This window comes from Tigriopus californicus, chromosome 7, assembly GCF_007210705.1.
Source record: "Tigriopus californicus strain San Diego chromosome 7, Tcal_SD_v2.1, whole genome shotgun sequence".
In the NCBI taxonomy this organism is placed as follows: Eukaryota; Metazoa; Arthropoda; class Copepoda; order Harpacticoida; family Harpacticidae; genus Tigriopus; species Tigriopus californicus.
In genome coordinates this window covers 5095004-5110340 of record NC_081446.1, presented here as the reverse complement: position 1 = coordinate 5110340, position 15337 = coordinate 5095004, and the positions used below count along the sequence as shown (strand labels likewise).

Genomic DNA, 15337 nt, shown 5'->3' with positions numbered 1-15337 from the left:
AAAACAAACCCTCTCTTGGTCCTTGTTGAGCGTATATATTGGTTATATGGAGTGATTACAACAAGGGAAAATGCACGAGATCCAATATTCTACATATCCACAATGATCATTTCGTCGATGCCCCAGTCTTCGTAGCTCCCATCGGGCATATACCGTCTGACGATAATGGGAATCTTCCTCTGTTTAAGTTCCTTCATAGCGATCTGCAGCGGATCCGTCTCGCCTTCCAACTCGACCATCACCGGAGCGCACATGGCAATTTGCAGGGCCCGGGTTCCCAGGACCCGGGCGCGTTCATATTTAGTCATGTAGGGGGTGGTCACTCTTTTGGCACTTTTTTGGCCCTCTCCCGTACCTTCACCCGCGGGCAGAATCTCCACATTCTCTTGGTCTCCGTCGGCCTCCTCGTCGTTCATACCCTCCAACTCCTCGGGCTCATCGGCCTCTTGATAGTCCTCTTCGAAATCGTTGTCATTGTCGTATTCGTCCCCCATTTTGAGAGAAGTCTTTCTGGAAGAAAAAAGTTCAACGCGTCTTCGTGAGATGGAAGGAACGTATTTTTTTTTGTTTCGGAGAGAGCATTCGGCTTGTATTCGTCAACAAGGTGATCGTTTTTCTCAGTTACATCAACACATCATTGGAAATTGGATTCACGAGGAACTGCGAGAGATTGCGAGTAGTTCAAGAGGAGTGCCCTCCAAAATGAAGAATTCGCATTGAGTGTTCTAATATCCAAAGGTAGGGTTGGCTGGCGCTTGTCCACATATTCCCTGACCGAGTCTGACACTTCACGCAACACCGCTGACTGCATAATAGTACCACTCGATATTCGTTCTCTCTTGCACTTCAAATTTTTTTTGTCTGTTCTTTGTTCGAGGAAGGTTTCTTGCCTGGGATGGATTTGGTGAGAGTTTATGAGACTTGCACGCCATTGGGAGCGGATGTCCCGGGAGCCGCACTCACGGGCGAGGTCGAGCCTGTGGACATTTGTTCATTGGCTGTGGTGCCAACGCTATTGGGACTGGCGTTGATTGCACTCAAAGTGGTGTCAGCCGACCTCTGCCGCTTGATGGAAGGCTGCTCTTCACTCGAAGTCTCCATACTCTCAATAACTTGGCTATTCGCGTTGTTTTCACTCACTACATTCTCTGAAGTGTCTGTTGAGGAGGTAATCACTATACTAGGGTTAGAATTAGCGCCAACCGCAGTCGAGCTATTGGAGGTGCCGTCCATAGACACGTCGGCACTCAAGCAAGGGGCCAGATTGCTCGGTGTGGACTTGACCCTTTTGGGAGGTCGGGCCGGCTTGTCAAGCTTGTCTTGCGATGAAGCGGAAATGCTGGATTGCGAGTCTTCGACCATCATATCGGAGGAGTCCATAGTATTGGCTCCGTTCGAGACCTCACTGCTTATGACACCATCGGTCGAACGGGATTCAACAGACTTCCGTTTGGCCGGAGTGGTGGGGATGGGGTCCAGATTGCTGCTCTCACTCACTTGACGACTGATGGCCGGCGAGTTTGTGGTGGAATTGTTGGCGTTGCTAGGTGCACTCTTTTTGTCGGCCTTCAACTTGGTGCGCTCCTCCACGGGCAGGTATCGGGCTAATTGCTTGCGTTTCTTGTAATCTGCAGTTACTTTCATGCCCATCTTCCACACGTTGGTGGTGGTGGACGAGCGCATAATCAATTCTGTGAAGCTCTTGATGGGTGTGGTTAAGTCGAGGTTTTGCGGTTCGCCGGGTTGGTTGGTTTTGATAACTAAACCAATGAACCAATAGCAGCACAGCTTTTCGCGGTTCTCTTCGAGCGAGGGATAGGGTCGCGGCCAAACATGGGCCAAGGTGATATTAGTTTCTCGTTCCAAGTTGTTTATGAGGTGGCGCACTTTGGATTCGACCAGGCCTTGCCATTGGAGTTGATCCTCTTCGGTGTCAGAGGAGGCTTCGAGTACGATGAAATGTCGGTACTTGGCGAAGAAGTTAGGCGTTTCAAAAAGCTTGGCCCAGCCTACTTTGCCTTGGACCACGTCCTCGCAAATGATCAATGATTGCTCGAACTCTTTACGCATGACTTCCAACGTGGATTTGCACACGTTATAAGTTGAGTTTTGCTGCGGATAGGCCGGCGTGATGATAGGCATGACGTGGAAACGATCCTGGACATTGGATCGCGGATCCCACACTTGGAAGCCTAAACCCGCCTCTTCGGGCTTCTTGAGCAACACAGGCTGCGGCCATTGCCATTTGAGAAAGACGAGGAAAAACTTCTGCACTAACGTAGACGGATCAGCATTAGGATAGAGCTGACACACCCGCGCCACCAGCATGGACCAGGACACACCGCCCAGGAATCCCAACACATTACTGTACACGCCATGGCACTTGGCCCACAACTTAATGGCTCTGAGAGTAGTGCGAAAATTCTCTTTGTCCGGCACCTGCTTGAGGATCTCGTCCGTGACTCGACAACCGTTCAAAGACCGCACGCACTGGTCGGTCAGGTTCTTGAGAATCTCCGGGTCGCCCAAGGGCTGATTCTCGCTCACTTCCTTGAGCGCCAGTCGGGCAAAGGTCAAATCCACTTCAATCCCGCTGAAACGCATCTTGATCACGGGCACGAAGGCATCGGCCACGGCTCGCAATTCCGTCACGTCGGGATGAGCCTTGAGGATCTCATTGAATGACGAGAAAAAGTCTTCGCGATGAATGTGTCGGGGGGCCACGCACAACGAATCAATATCCGCCCCTCGATTGTGCACGCCCAAGCGATAAGATCCGAAGGTGAACACGCTGCCGCCCACGCCATTGGCTATGCTGGGCGGCATGTTGCGCTCCAGACTCAGGTCGCGGATCCAATCCTTGACCAGACGGGTCAACTGGGCCAAGACCTCCATTCGAAGGTTGAGCTGGTCCTCGGTATCGTACACGTTGAACGGCTTCATGGCCTCCATCAAGTCTTGCGTCCGCTTCAAATCCGAGGCTTCGGGTTTGTTGAACGAGATCGGGGCCGTCATGCCCAAGGAACGCGTTCCCGAACCAGCCGCATCGCCCGCGGAATCACCCGCACCACTCCCGTGATTCGAATTGGGGGCTGAGACGGCCAAAGAGGCGTGGGACCCAGAACCACCCCCGGCTTGACTTTTGAGCGTGGCACTCCAAGACATGTTGACTCACTTCAAAGCGATTACGGCGGGAAGAACGGATCGCCGGACCCCTGAGGACCGACGGCCGAAGCGAGGCGGCCCGTGGCGAGGGGCGGGGCAACAAAATGGGCGAGGGACGGCTGGCCACTCAAGAGGAGGGTTGAACTCACGCCGCGATTATTTGGCTCCGGCTTAAGCTAGTCGGCACGAAAAAAAAGGTCAGGGAGAAGAAGACGAAGAAGAAGAAGAACAAGGCCTCAAAGAAACTCGCGTTCCAATCAGGGTGACCACTTTCCATCTGGGGTGGCTCATTCAACCACGCAACGGAAATTAACCATGAATGGATAAGTGAGTAGTTGAGGCTTGAAGAGGCCTCCTCTATGAAGGATATGAGGAATGCTTTGGGTTCCGTTGGGCTCCGTTTCACTGTCTGGATCAGACCGCTGATATCGAGGCTCGAACTGCGAGCGCCGTGCGCCGTTCGTAGATATGATTCAACATATGAGGCAAGATTGAATTCTTTAAACATGACTGACGTCATTTCGGTCAGAGACGCGTTATCAGAGAGGCAGGGTATGGCCCGCTATGGTCGCGGATGGGGCGACACTATCGGTCACTCTGGTCCATTCTCGGGATTCGGAATTTCCGACCGTCCCGACCAGACAGACGCAGAATTCAGGCTGGCCCGGCCAATCTCGAACCGCACGCCGCACGCTTTGTGAGATATGCGTACTCGGTCACAGACACAACAAAAAGGTGACGGATTGATTGAATCAAATGAAGGAAAATGCCAATCAGCATTCGGCCCAGAGTCTTATTTTGGTGTTACTTATTTGTGTTATGATGAATGCTTAAACACCGATGACAAGCGGAGCAGGATTTCCCCTCAAAATGAAAGCAGTACCAATGATTTTCAACTGATGGCATTTGATCTCATCCGGCATTAGGTGATTATAAACCGAAAGGGCAGATAAATTGCTATTGCAACTGGGAACACAATCAACCTCAATGGAGATTTTTGAGCCTCTCAAGTAAAGTATCGTTATGCCATCCCACCTTGGATACCTCTTGGGCCATAAACATGCGTCACGCTTCGGCTGTATTTATGAATCTCCTCTCGGCTTTTCCCCTCTTGAATGTACTACGGCATGTTTCGAATGGGCAGGATGGGCCGGTTTCCCAAAACGATCTGTTAGGATATAGCAAGATTAGTCGACATAACAGGCCAGACTAATAAAGGCAAACCCAGAAATGATTAATTCTATAAAGAACTATGATAAGATAAAACAAAACTGTAAGATTCTGTAAGGTTCCCGTTATCATTTATCGTTGACTTCAATCTCTAAAAAAATGTTTTTCTGACATTGACGCAAGACACTCGCTTCGATTCTCGTTTTGGTTCTGCCAAAGGCCCATACAAACGAATGTACACATTAATATCGAAAATTTGAACTAACTCGTCCTTAAGTTTTGGACAAAATCATTCGTATAAAACAAATGCGATATATTCTTATGTGTTCTTTTTATATATAATTCGAAGGAATGTTTCAGACCATGCATGTTCTTGGTAGAATGTCCCTGGGTAGAATGTGCTTCCATCGAGCAATAAGGGCCCTTATTTGCAACGTCACACGGGCCAAAGAAAACGGGAAGAGGTACGGTAGATTGCTAAATAAACTGATCTTGCCTTGCCTTGAACGCAATTTCTTTTCCCGACATTATGTGACCCGGGTCATTAATTAAAAATAAGATTTTGATATCATTAGCCAAAAACAACACAAACGCATTATAACTCAATAAAGAGGAATCGGCCCAATCAGCCCTTTCTTTGGCGCAGGCTGACTCACAAAGCGCCCTCTGAAGTGCAGAACGTAAACCATATTTCGTGCAGCGTAAGAGGGCTATCAATGAAGAACCACAACAAAACTTCATTCTCCAGCCACGATTGCCGGCTTTCTGACCGATAAAGCCCTGCCACGCTCATCATGGTGACCTTGATGGGGATGGAAAATTAGCGTTCAATTTCTACATCACTTAGTTTAGCTTGTTTCGTGACATGCGCTGATTCATACAAAAGAAAATGAATGAAGAAGTAGCTAAGATCAATACAAAAATAATTATTACTCCAACAGAGAATAAAAATGGAATCTTTCATGAACTTGTAACGCTATCTCTTTATGGTCACCTTGACATAGGATATGACCTCATGGCATTTGTTGGGCTAGTAATCTGGGTGATGACTACGACCGACACCGAAAAGCTACTTAGCGGATCATTTAACAGTTTTACCACAGGACACGGTGGCAAATCCCGCACATTCTAGAGAGAGGTTCCCGAAATGATCAGCAATTAAGTGCTTTGATTTTTTCAATCCTGTTGTTACATCCCGGCAGAGTATTGAACGGTGTGCAAAAATCATGCAGAATGTCAATATTTGGCTGAATGAAATCACCTATGAGCGTTGCAAGTCAATTGTAGATCACGTTTATTGGGGAGCATGGTGAAAACATGCTAATGCCATGCCAAATATTCTCTAGTGATGGATAGAGACTAAATTTCATAAGTATTGGCTCGTCACCCTGATGTCTGCCAATCTCCAAGACCAACTCACGCCGAGTTTTTCCACTTCAAAACATCAATTTAAATTGCCCCATTGACGCGTAAGTATTCTTATTAGTCGGACTTTTAGCTTGTCCGTGTCTACTTGGATGGGTTCTGGGCCTTTTCCTGGTCTTCGATTTTCGCCCAGCCAGAGGTACACTTCAATCTGCCTTAGGAAAGATGACCGAAGAGAGCCGAAAATGACAGATTTTATATCCCATACCCCAAGACAGTTTAGAATGAGGCAGGTTTTAATGGGGTGTGATTGAAACCGAACTTATTGATCGGGTCAATAGTAAGCTGAGGAAAGACCGAGTTGGGCGTGGTCGAAATTTAATTGTCCTGAAACGTCCCCACTTCCCTGAATTCACGAAAACTCGCCCCGCCCACCAAATTGGTCTGTTTGTAATAGTATGCCTATTAATATGGGTGGCCCATGAAGGGTCTTCCTTTCTTGGATAGCTTGACCCGTCAGCCGTTGGCCTTCTTATTGATGAATTGCTTGATTGCACCATGGTTTGAAACGGGGTGGGCCTGGTTGCGTTACCTAACCGAGAGATTTTTGTTCCTTTTCATACCCTCAATAGTCCGATTTGGGATCGATTCAAGATGAAGCCTATTTCTCTCCACGGTCACGATCGTGCCATCACGTGCATCCGATACAATCGCGAAGGCGATCTCTTGTTCTCGTCCGCCAAAGATCATCTGCCCAATGTATGGTACGCCATCAATGGCGAGCGATTGGGTAAGCCAAAATTTTGACAACCGAGGCGTTGAGTTAGATTTATTTTGGGTAGTTCTGGCGGCGTGATATGCCACCACGTATTTATTTACCTTTGTTGTGATGGTCGAATTGAATGCCTGAAACAAAGGAGGGAACGTTATGGTCGAAAAATTAGGCCTAAGTCCGTCAAGAATTTAACTTGTAAGATGCGATCCCTATTAGTCTAAGGAAGTGTGGCAAAATCAAAGGAGGGTTTTGGGCGAGCTCGAGTCCAGCCAACAGTTGAAGTATCAAAAGAACCGTACAGAACTCGCCCAGCATTTCTTGTATTAGAAAGAGATGGCACTTTCACACGCACATATTATCGACAATTAAGCTTTCCAATTTTATTAAATGTATCTACAACAAATTGAAAAATCAACAATTCGGCATGAACACAAATCGAGCCACTAGGGTAACCATTTCCCCGGAAGAGGTTATCGCATTCAATTTTTTGTACCATGAAGTAGGGAACTTCAAAAGCGAGGATTACATCTGATCTAGAGGTTCGTTGAAAGTCAGATGGCAGCTCTCTTGCTGAGTGTCCCAATGAAGCGATACTCCCGCTTCCTCAACACATCTATCATTCATGCTTACCTCCACCCTCGGAACAACCGCAAGGTGGCCCATCTAAGCTGTTTAAGGAGAAACTCATGCTGTAATTCAGATATCACAAAGCTTAAAGAAAATTGGACTCCACTAGCCAGGGATCGAACCCAGGGAAGCATAATAGACCGATAAACTAAAGCTATTTATTATCCATGAGGGTTCAAATAAACTGAAATCTACAACACTGTACGTAATATTGATAAATTGGGACGAATCTGCATGGCTGAAGAAAATGGCTTGTTGGTCTTAGCAGACAAAATATCCCGTGGAAATGGCAATATCAAATTGGGCTGGAGCAGCACGAAATTGATGAATGATTGGTACGTTTCTTTTATAGGTACGTTCGGCGGGAAAAATGATCGTGATAGAAACAGCCATAGTGGAGCTGTCTGGTGTTTGGATGTGGATTGGGAGACCAAGAACTTCTTGTCGGGCGCGGCTGACAACTCAGTGCGCCTCTGGGATGTGTGCACGGGCAAGATGCTCAACTGCATCGAAACCAAGTCGGCCGTGAGGACGTGCGGCTTCAGTTTTTCCGGCAATTTGGCTGCATTCACATCGGACAAACAGATGGGACATCCTTGTATTATTAACGTAATGGACGTGCGAGATTTCCAAGCAGGTATTTACCCCTCCGAATCACCCAGAATTATGCACCCTAAACCTCCTGGGATGAAATAATTGGTTATTGTTGATTTGTAGATAAGCCCGTGATGCAAGTGGTCATCCCGGATAAAGGTCCGAAGGTAACCTCGTTGGTGTGGAGTGGCATCGAGGAGCAAATTATTACCGGACATGATAATGGCGATTTGGCCCAATGGGACGTGAAGAGCTCACAAAAGACCAATATTGTGAGCGATCATTCCAAGACCGTGACGGATATTCAAATGTCCAAAGATAGTAAGCCTTGGAATCACCTTCCATGATCCTTAGCGAATTGACGGATTCTCTTTTTATGACGACCTCATTGAATCCATTGCTCTTTCCTTCTCAGATTCCATGTTCATCTCGTCTTCGAAGGACACGACGGCCAAGCTGTTTGACACTGACACGCTCGAATGTATGAAGACCTACAAAACAGAGCGACCTGTCAACAGTGCCTCCATCGCACCCAAGTTTGATCACGTAAGTCAGATTGGGCGTTGTCACAGGGATTAAACAGATTATGTTTGAAGCAAATGAATTCTATCCTTCTAGGTTGTCTTAGGGGGAGGCCAAGAGGCCATGGACGTGACGACCACATCAACTCGAATTGGCAAGTTTGACGCCCGTTTCTTCCATCTGGTTTTCGAGGAAGAGTTTGCGCGAGTGAAAGGTCATTTCGGGCCCATCAATTCGGTTCAGTTCAACCCCGAAGGCACCGGTTATGCGAGTGGTGGCGAAGATGGTTACGTTCGCTTGCACACATTCGACCCCACTTATTTTAGTTTCCAGTTCGAATGTTAAGAATTTGAATGATTAAATCGATAAATCGAGACACGCCTCAGTGTTGTTCTGTGTTTGAACATATTTTGTACTAACTTGAAATGGAATGGTGGTGGCCGAGATCAGCCAGTTGTTGCGCTCGACCAACGAAGAAGTAACGCGTTAGCGTTACTTTTAAGAAAAAGTAAAGTGATGCCATTACCATTACCGTTCGTATCATTACCCGTAATTTTTGCAGACTACAAAAAAACCCATGCGATTGTTTAACGTTTAGTAAATATGACGTGAAACAATTGGCTACTGTAATTGTTTATTTGATCACATCAGTGGCAAGTAATTCATTACATTTGTGACGAAATGTTTAAAAAATGCGTGGGAAACCTTAATACGTTTATTCTTTTGCTTGTTAAGTGGAGAAGAAAGTAACGGTAACGGGAGGGCTAAAAACCGTTCCATTACTTTTACTTTTTCAGGAAAAAAACGAGTACCAGTAACATTACTCAAAACGTATCGCATTACAAGTAACGCCGTAACTTGTAACGGCGTTATTCAAGCCCTGATTATAGGCCAACAAAAGTCAAATCCGACTTTTTCGGATTCGGATTGGGGAAAAAAATCAGATTCGGTGGAATTTAACATTTTGTTCGGATTCGGATTCGGTTCAGATCCGATCCAAGTCCAAAATTGCAAGATAAATCAAATGAATGTAAATTTGTTTTGAGAATGGTTACTTTCACAAGTCTCAAAATGTTAGAGAAAGCAAAGATCATCAAAGTCAAAATCTGTGAATAGACCTGCTATCTTAAAAGCTATTACAATTGTGAGGCAATCGCACACAAACAAAGAAACCCAAAATTTCAGAAAATTAGAAAGAATCAAATGTACTTACGGTCCAATATTAGGAAAAAGAAAATTAGAATATCTCAACATATCAAGCCTGATAATGCACAACTTTTGCACCATATTCATTAATACTACAATTTAAGCATTCAATTAAGACAATAGTTACAAAAAGTGACATTATTGCAAGAGGAAGATTATATTTTGACTAAGTCTATTCCACTCAATCTCATCATTTAAAAACGTTGCAAAAGTGGCAAAAAGGCACATTTAGTTAAAGTTCAATGACCTCTTTTTGTCAATTAGGTGAAATAAATCAGATTTTGCAAAATATTTCGGATTAAAGTCGGATTAAGCAAATATATCTCGGATTTGGATCCGAAAAAAAAATCGGATTCGGATCGAGCAGAAAATTTCGGATTCGGTCGGATTGGGAAAAATTCTCGGATTCGGATTACAAAAAGTTACTTCGGATTGGATTCGGATTATAAAAAATCACTTCGGATCGGATTCGGAGATCCTGTCGGATCCAATGCATGGCTCTGGTATATACCATGGATATATGTGCAAAACTGAATATTAATCTCCAACTGAAAATAAAGTTACAAAACACAGTCATGAAGCAAATGAACGGGTACTCAGTACCATGTTGACTAACCTCATTTTTTTCCAAAGAACAAGACCAAGTCAGCCATGGGCAAGAAGGAAGAGAGTAGCAATTAATTTGTCTTATAACTAGTAGACAGTCATTGTGTTTTAGATGACATATTCAGTTTCATACGTCTGTACATAGTGGACACCCGAAAAAGCCTCATGGACTAATAACATGAGTGGTTTATGGAGCTGTTTGTTAAACCTCGTTCCTCAGAGAGTTTTTTAGACAACATAACTCCTATGTGACGGTTGTTGACCTTTGATAAGCTCTAACAAAATTCAAAAATTCTTAATTCAGAAAAAAAGACATCGAAATTAACACAAAAAGATGCTTGTCACATTTCAGATAGAAATTCAAGCTTAGTTTGTTTCATAGAAATTCAAGTTTGGCTTGTTTCACAAATCAAAATATTGGTCTGACCAAGGTTCAATATTTCTACACTTACTCCATTCCTATGTAATCAACAGGGCTGTCCAAAAAAATGCAAACGGATTACTTTTTTACTTCTTCCAATTTTTTCCATCTGTTTACATTACATTGTGCTTTATGCTTGCTTTTGCATTTTTTATTATTTTGGCTCAAAAGTTTAGTTCTTTTAATTGATTTCACCTTGTTCTTAAAAATGAAAAAAAAAAAACGAATTACGAATTAACTTCTTCCATTTCATGTTATTTGCTTTTCTTGTTTCCTTTTTTGTATTTTGGGATGCTAGGGTTGGAGGCACAGATCATATAACAACTAGATGTCGAATTGGCCCGACCTCAGTGCAAAGGAAAATGGATTTTGTGTCAACAACTCTGTACACCAAAAGAGAGGAGGGTGACTGGCTGATCAGTACTAACGACTACTGATGGGAAAAGGGCAAGTAGCAAGTCATCACAGACACCCAAGCTCTACTTGTTTACAAGCAAAGCTTGGCCAAGTACTAGAACTTGGGCAAGCTCAACCCAAACAGGGATCCGCTGCTAAAGTAGGGGGCCTATATAGTTGTCTCAAGAAAAAACGTAAAATGGGGATTTTTGGTACGTAGTTAAAGTCAGATTGCCAGAAACAAACCAGTCATTAAACCAAAGCCACGTTGCAGCGTCACTGTACTCAGTACTAACGACCTACAATTGCTGGGCCTTCAACGAACGCTATCAGTGACAAGCTCACTCTGAATCCGGCCACGCTGGCGGATGAAAAAGTATGAGTCCCTGTATACTACTGATGTGAAGCAAGCACCGACAGGGCAAGTAGTCCGGTGCTTAACTTGCCCAAGTAGGAACTTGCCCCAACTTGGGTTTGTACACAGACACTTGAGGGGAAAATGGTGTGGCCAAACTTATGCAAGATATTTTATACCAGGGCAAATTAAATCAATTTATACAGGAAAAGCAATAAAGTGCACCAACAGTGACGCAGCAACGTGGCTTTGGTTCACTGCTTGGTTTGCTTCTGGCAATCTGACTTTAACTACGAACAAACAATCCCCATTTTGCGGTTTTCCTGAGCTAACCATCTGGGCTCGCTACGTTAGCAGCGCATCCCTGCTTGGGTTAAGCTTGCCCAAGTTCTGGTACTTGGCCAAGCTTTGCTTGTAAACAAGTAGAACTTGGGTGTCTGTGATGACTTGCTACATATATACAGTGTATACCCAAATTTATGTACCAGCTGATGAAGGCAAGCGTTCGCATTTTTCCTTGCGCTATGCGAGGTCTAGTCATTATATGGTCTGTGGTTGGAGGGGCGAACCTCAGCAGCCAAGTCATTGGGCAATTTATTTCCAATAGGCAATGTCATGTCTGGTATCAGAGTCGTTCTAAAAGTTTCCTGGAGAAATGTCAGCGCAAAGAATCAAACCTAGGACCTCTCTCACTCTGGGAAACTGCGTTAATCACTATGTCACGTCTCCTTCACTAAAGATTTTTTTCCTAAATGGCATGATTATCTTGCTTTTTGAACAGCACAACCATTCTTGATTACGACTCCTCAGCTTTCAAAAAACAGACTGCTCAAAATATTTAACTTTTTTAGCACATGGTCAAATCATCTCATAAAAGCAAGATATTTTTTATTCCTATGGTACTCGTATGTTTACATGCAAGAACATAGTTAACCTGATTACCCGAATTTTTGCCACTTTCTGCCAGAAGTGGCTGAAAATGGCAGAAAGTGGCAGAATATGGCAGAAATTGCTGGAAGGTGGTCAAAAATGGCCGCCGGTGTTTAGAATGGCCGCTCTTGATTCTAAAAGATGTCAAAGAAAAAAAAGGATCATATGGGTTGGATAAGTTTTTCGAGTGACCTTTGCTACAAAGCATATTGATATAGCATTGGCTGAAATGAAAAATGTTCCACAAATATTAATATTAATACAGTTTGATGGTTGATTGAATTGATAACAGTATCCATCAAAACGGTTATTGAATACGATATAACTTTTTTATAAGCAGATGTCGCCATTTTGACTCTAAAAAGTTTAGGTCCAATGGCATCCCTGACTCCAATCGATTGCGGTGGCAAAATTCAAACTCGATCACCCACCAATGACGTTTAGTGGTTTTATCTCAGATTCGATGCAAAATACCCATCCCAACGTGTCAAAATACATACAGGTAGGCTTTAAAATTAACGGAAGTGATCGTAAATAATAGGAAAAGATGATTTAGAATAATACAAAGAATTATATTTTCTGCCACCTTTGGTCGTTTTCTGCCATTTTCTGCCATTTTTTGCCCAAAAATAAGCCAAAAAGTGTAACAAAAGATGCAAATAAAATTAAAAAGATCGGATATTCAAATCTTTTTTTTTCATAGTAGTACAAATTTGAAAAGCACATTCTGATAAAACGAATTTTGTCTCAATTTTGGACCAAATTGAAATTACTCTTTTTAATTGGGTCAAGGAATGCTTCCCCTTGCTTATTTTCCCTCTTTTACCAGCAAGAATCTGCAACATTGATCTAGTTTCTACATTGATTTAACGAAGAAAAGTCGGAATTTTTCTTCCTCAAAAAGAGAACACACTTAGCCTTGAGGAAGTAAGGAAGGCAGCTATGTTGCGTTTTTTGGGCTGCTTAACTATCTTGGCGCCCTGTTTTGCTTGTCACGCAACTAAAGTACCAAATTATGATTTCAAAAGCTCTCTACCATAATGTTCTACTATTTTCATATGACTATTCATTTCATATTTGCAACGTCAGACAGCCCAAACGAAATGGGGAAGAGGCACATTAGACTGTTAAATAATCTGCTTGTGACAAGCAATGAACACAATTTCTTTTCGGGACATGATGTGTCCTGGGTTATAAATATACGTAAGATATCGACAGATTAAGACAAAAACAACGAGGAATCGACCCAATCAGCCTTTTTTTGTTAGAGGCTAACAAGGCTAACTCACAAACGCCCTCTGAAGTGCAAAACATAAACCATAGTTTTGTTGCGTAAAAAGCCTATAGTTCATGAATTAAGACACCGAAATTAAACACTTGTGAGTGTCTGGATTTTAATAACTTGTTTTATTGTATGTTCACTTAAGCATCATTGCATTAGACTTGATGAGAAATTTGCCAAAAAGCCCCACCTCAGCTGGAATTGCAGAAAAATGGGATAGATTGATAACCAAATGTGAGTTAGACATTACCGTAGTGCCTGAATGCCATTTTCTTTTTCAGTTTGAGTACAAACAAGAACTACCCACATGTGCATTATTATGTATCCGAAGATATCAATAGCTACCCGCTACAACTGATGACCCCAACGTGGTTTTCAGCTCCTTAAACCAGCCAAGACCTAATCTCACACTATCGTCACCATGGCCCAGCCCAATGCCAGCACCCCTACTGTCAACCTGAATGTTTCCGCCATCCATCGCGTGGCTGTGAAACTTCCACAATTTATGGCCTGTGACCCTGAGTTATGGCTGCTTCAGTGTGATTCAGCGTTCTCTACGACTCCCATCACCTCTGAGACCACCAAGTATCACCATGCCGTGGCCTCTTCTAACCTTAATGTCATCTGGAAAGTTCGGAGTTATGTCAAGAAGCCTCAACCTATGTCTGAATACACGTCCTTCAAAATCGCTCTCCTCAAAGCGACCCTCAAACCTCAACCGGAATGCGTGCAAGATATTATGTCCTACTCTTTAAATGGCCGAGTGGTCTAATGTACCCAAACGAGGCACGACATGGTTCCCCAGCGGCCGTGGGTTTGAATCCCGCCTTGAGAGAGAACCTTTAAGGAACCATGGTAGCCAAGTGGTCTAATGTACCCAATAGAGGCACGGCATGGTTCCCCAGAGGGCGTGGGTTTGAATCCCGCCTTTGGAGAGAACCTTTTAAATGACTCTCTTCCATTGGACCTCTTGGCAACAATGTTAACCATCTGGCCAGACAATACTACTACATCCTCTATTCTTTACGTGAGATTTTCATTCAGAAACTACTTCCACCCTGCAACCAGCTTTGACGTCGGCAACCTCACTCACATTGGAGGAGCTCGCAGAGCGGGCTGATAACAAGGTGGCTTCATTCCGCTTGTCCAATTCAAGGCACAATCCTCATGGGATGGTGAGCCTTGTACATGCCCATCCTGAGGACTTTGTTGGACCTCCTTGTTTATTCTCTGATACAGACAACTCCCAACCAATCTTGGAATAGTATCACCATGCACAACGCAATTTCCGGCCTCCGCGTCCAAAACCTACATTAGCAAATGCTCTCTGTTAATACCACCAAAAATTCGGAACCTCGCCTCTCAAATGCCAAACACCTTGCCAATTCCATCGCCCGGGAAACGGCCGCAACTCTGTACCAATAGCGGTCGTTTCCAAGGGTCCCTTGTCTCAGACCGCCCACTATTCACTCCAAAACAACAGCAAACCTCCCCCCCCAACTTCCAACAGGCTTGTAACATTGTGCATGTTTTTGACTCCATCAATAAGCACTATATGGTGGCCGACAGTGGTGCCATGTAGTCTATGGCACCGGTCACGGCCGTAGAAAAGCAATCCTTGCTCCCCTGTCTTGACCTCTTTTGCCAGGCTACGGGTTCCTTCATCCCGTGTTATGATTATTGGAGGTTAGTTTTTAATATTGGTATGGGCAAAACCTTCCGTCACAAATTCTTCATCGCTGCTGTCAAAGATTTTCTCCTTGGCCTTGATTTCCTTGCTAAACACGACATTTACGTTGATTGTAAAGCCACCAAACTCGTCAACAAAAACAACCCCGCTGAACTGGGAGGCATTGCTTATTCTATTGCGCCAGTGTTGTCACAAGAACTAATCGGAGATCAATTTACAGACCTCTAACAACA

At 44.1% G+C, this 15337-nt stretch overlaps 3 protein-coding genes across 4 annotated transcripts; 1 reads left to right on the top strand and 2 right to left on the bottom strand.

Moving 5' to 3' along the window:
- Positions 1-19: 19 nt before the first annotated feature.
- LOC131883129 (DNA-directed RNA polymerases I, II, and III subunit RPABC2-like) lies at positions 20-496 on the bottom strand. The gene has a single exon (XM_059230489.1). It carries the CDS (start codon positions 492-494, stop codon positions 90-92), a length of 405 nt encoding a protein of 134 aa, XP_059086472.1. The 5' UTR covers positions 495-496; the 3' UTR covers positions 20-89.
- An 11-nt stretch (positions 497-507) lies between these two features.
- LOC131883127 (poly(A) polymerase beta-like) lies at positions 508-3715 on the bottom strand. The gene has a single exon (XM_059230487.1). It carries the CDS (start codon positions 3163-3165, stop codon positions 913-915), a length of 2253 nt encoding a protein of 750 aa, XP_059086470.1. The 5' UTR covers positions 3166-3715; the 3' UTR covers positions 508-912.
- Positions 3716-5646: 1931 nt separating this feature from the next.
- On the top strand, positions 5647-8594 carry LOC131883883 (eukaryotic translation initiation factor 3 subunit I-like). Of its 2 annotated transcripts, none has more exons than XM_059231485.1 (6): positions 5647-5804; positions 6333-6490; positions 7455-7739; positions 7820-8017; positions 8112-8242; positions 8315-8594. In XM_059231485.1, exons 2-6 carry the CDS (start codon positions 6355-6357, stop codon positions 8561-8563), a joined length of 999 nt encoding a protein of 332 aa, XP_059087468.1. In that variant the 5' UTR covers positions 5647-5804; positions 6333-6354; the 3' UTR covers positions 8564-8594. The 2 variants fall into 2 exon arrangements, with proteins under 2 accessions (XP_059087468.1, XP_059087467.1); XM_059231484.1 differs by lacking the exon at positions 5647-5804 and adding an exon at positions 5838-5899.
- The last annotated feature ends 6743 nt before the right edge of the window (positions 8595-15337 follow it).

Excerpts from the sequence above, each read along its gene's own strand:
- LOC131883129 (XM_059230489.1), bottom strand. The coding sequence starts at position 494 with ATGGGGGACGAATACGACAATGACAACGATTTCGAAGAGGACTATCAA.
- LOC131883883 (XM_059231484.1), top strand. The coding sequence starts at position 5,853 with ATGGGTTCTGGGCCTTTTCCTGGTCTTCGATTTTCGCCCAGCCAGAG. Across the intron at positions 7,740-7,819 it reads CGTGCGAGATTTCCAAGCAG|ATAAGCCCGTGATGCAAGTG; the intron begins GTATTTACCCCT and ends GTTGATTTGTAG. Across the intron at positions 8,018-8,111 it reads TATTCAAATGTCCAAAGATA|ATTCCATGTTCATCTCGTCT; the intron begins GTAAGCCTTGGA and ends TTTCCTTCTCAG.
- LOC131883127 (XM_059230487.1), bottom strand. The coding sequence starts at position 3,165 with ATGTCTTGGAGTGCCACGCTCAAAAGTCAAGCCGGGGGTGGTTCTGGG.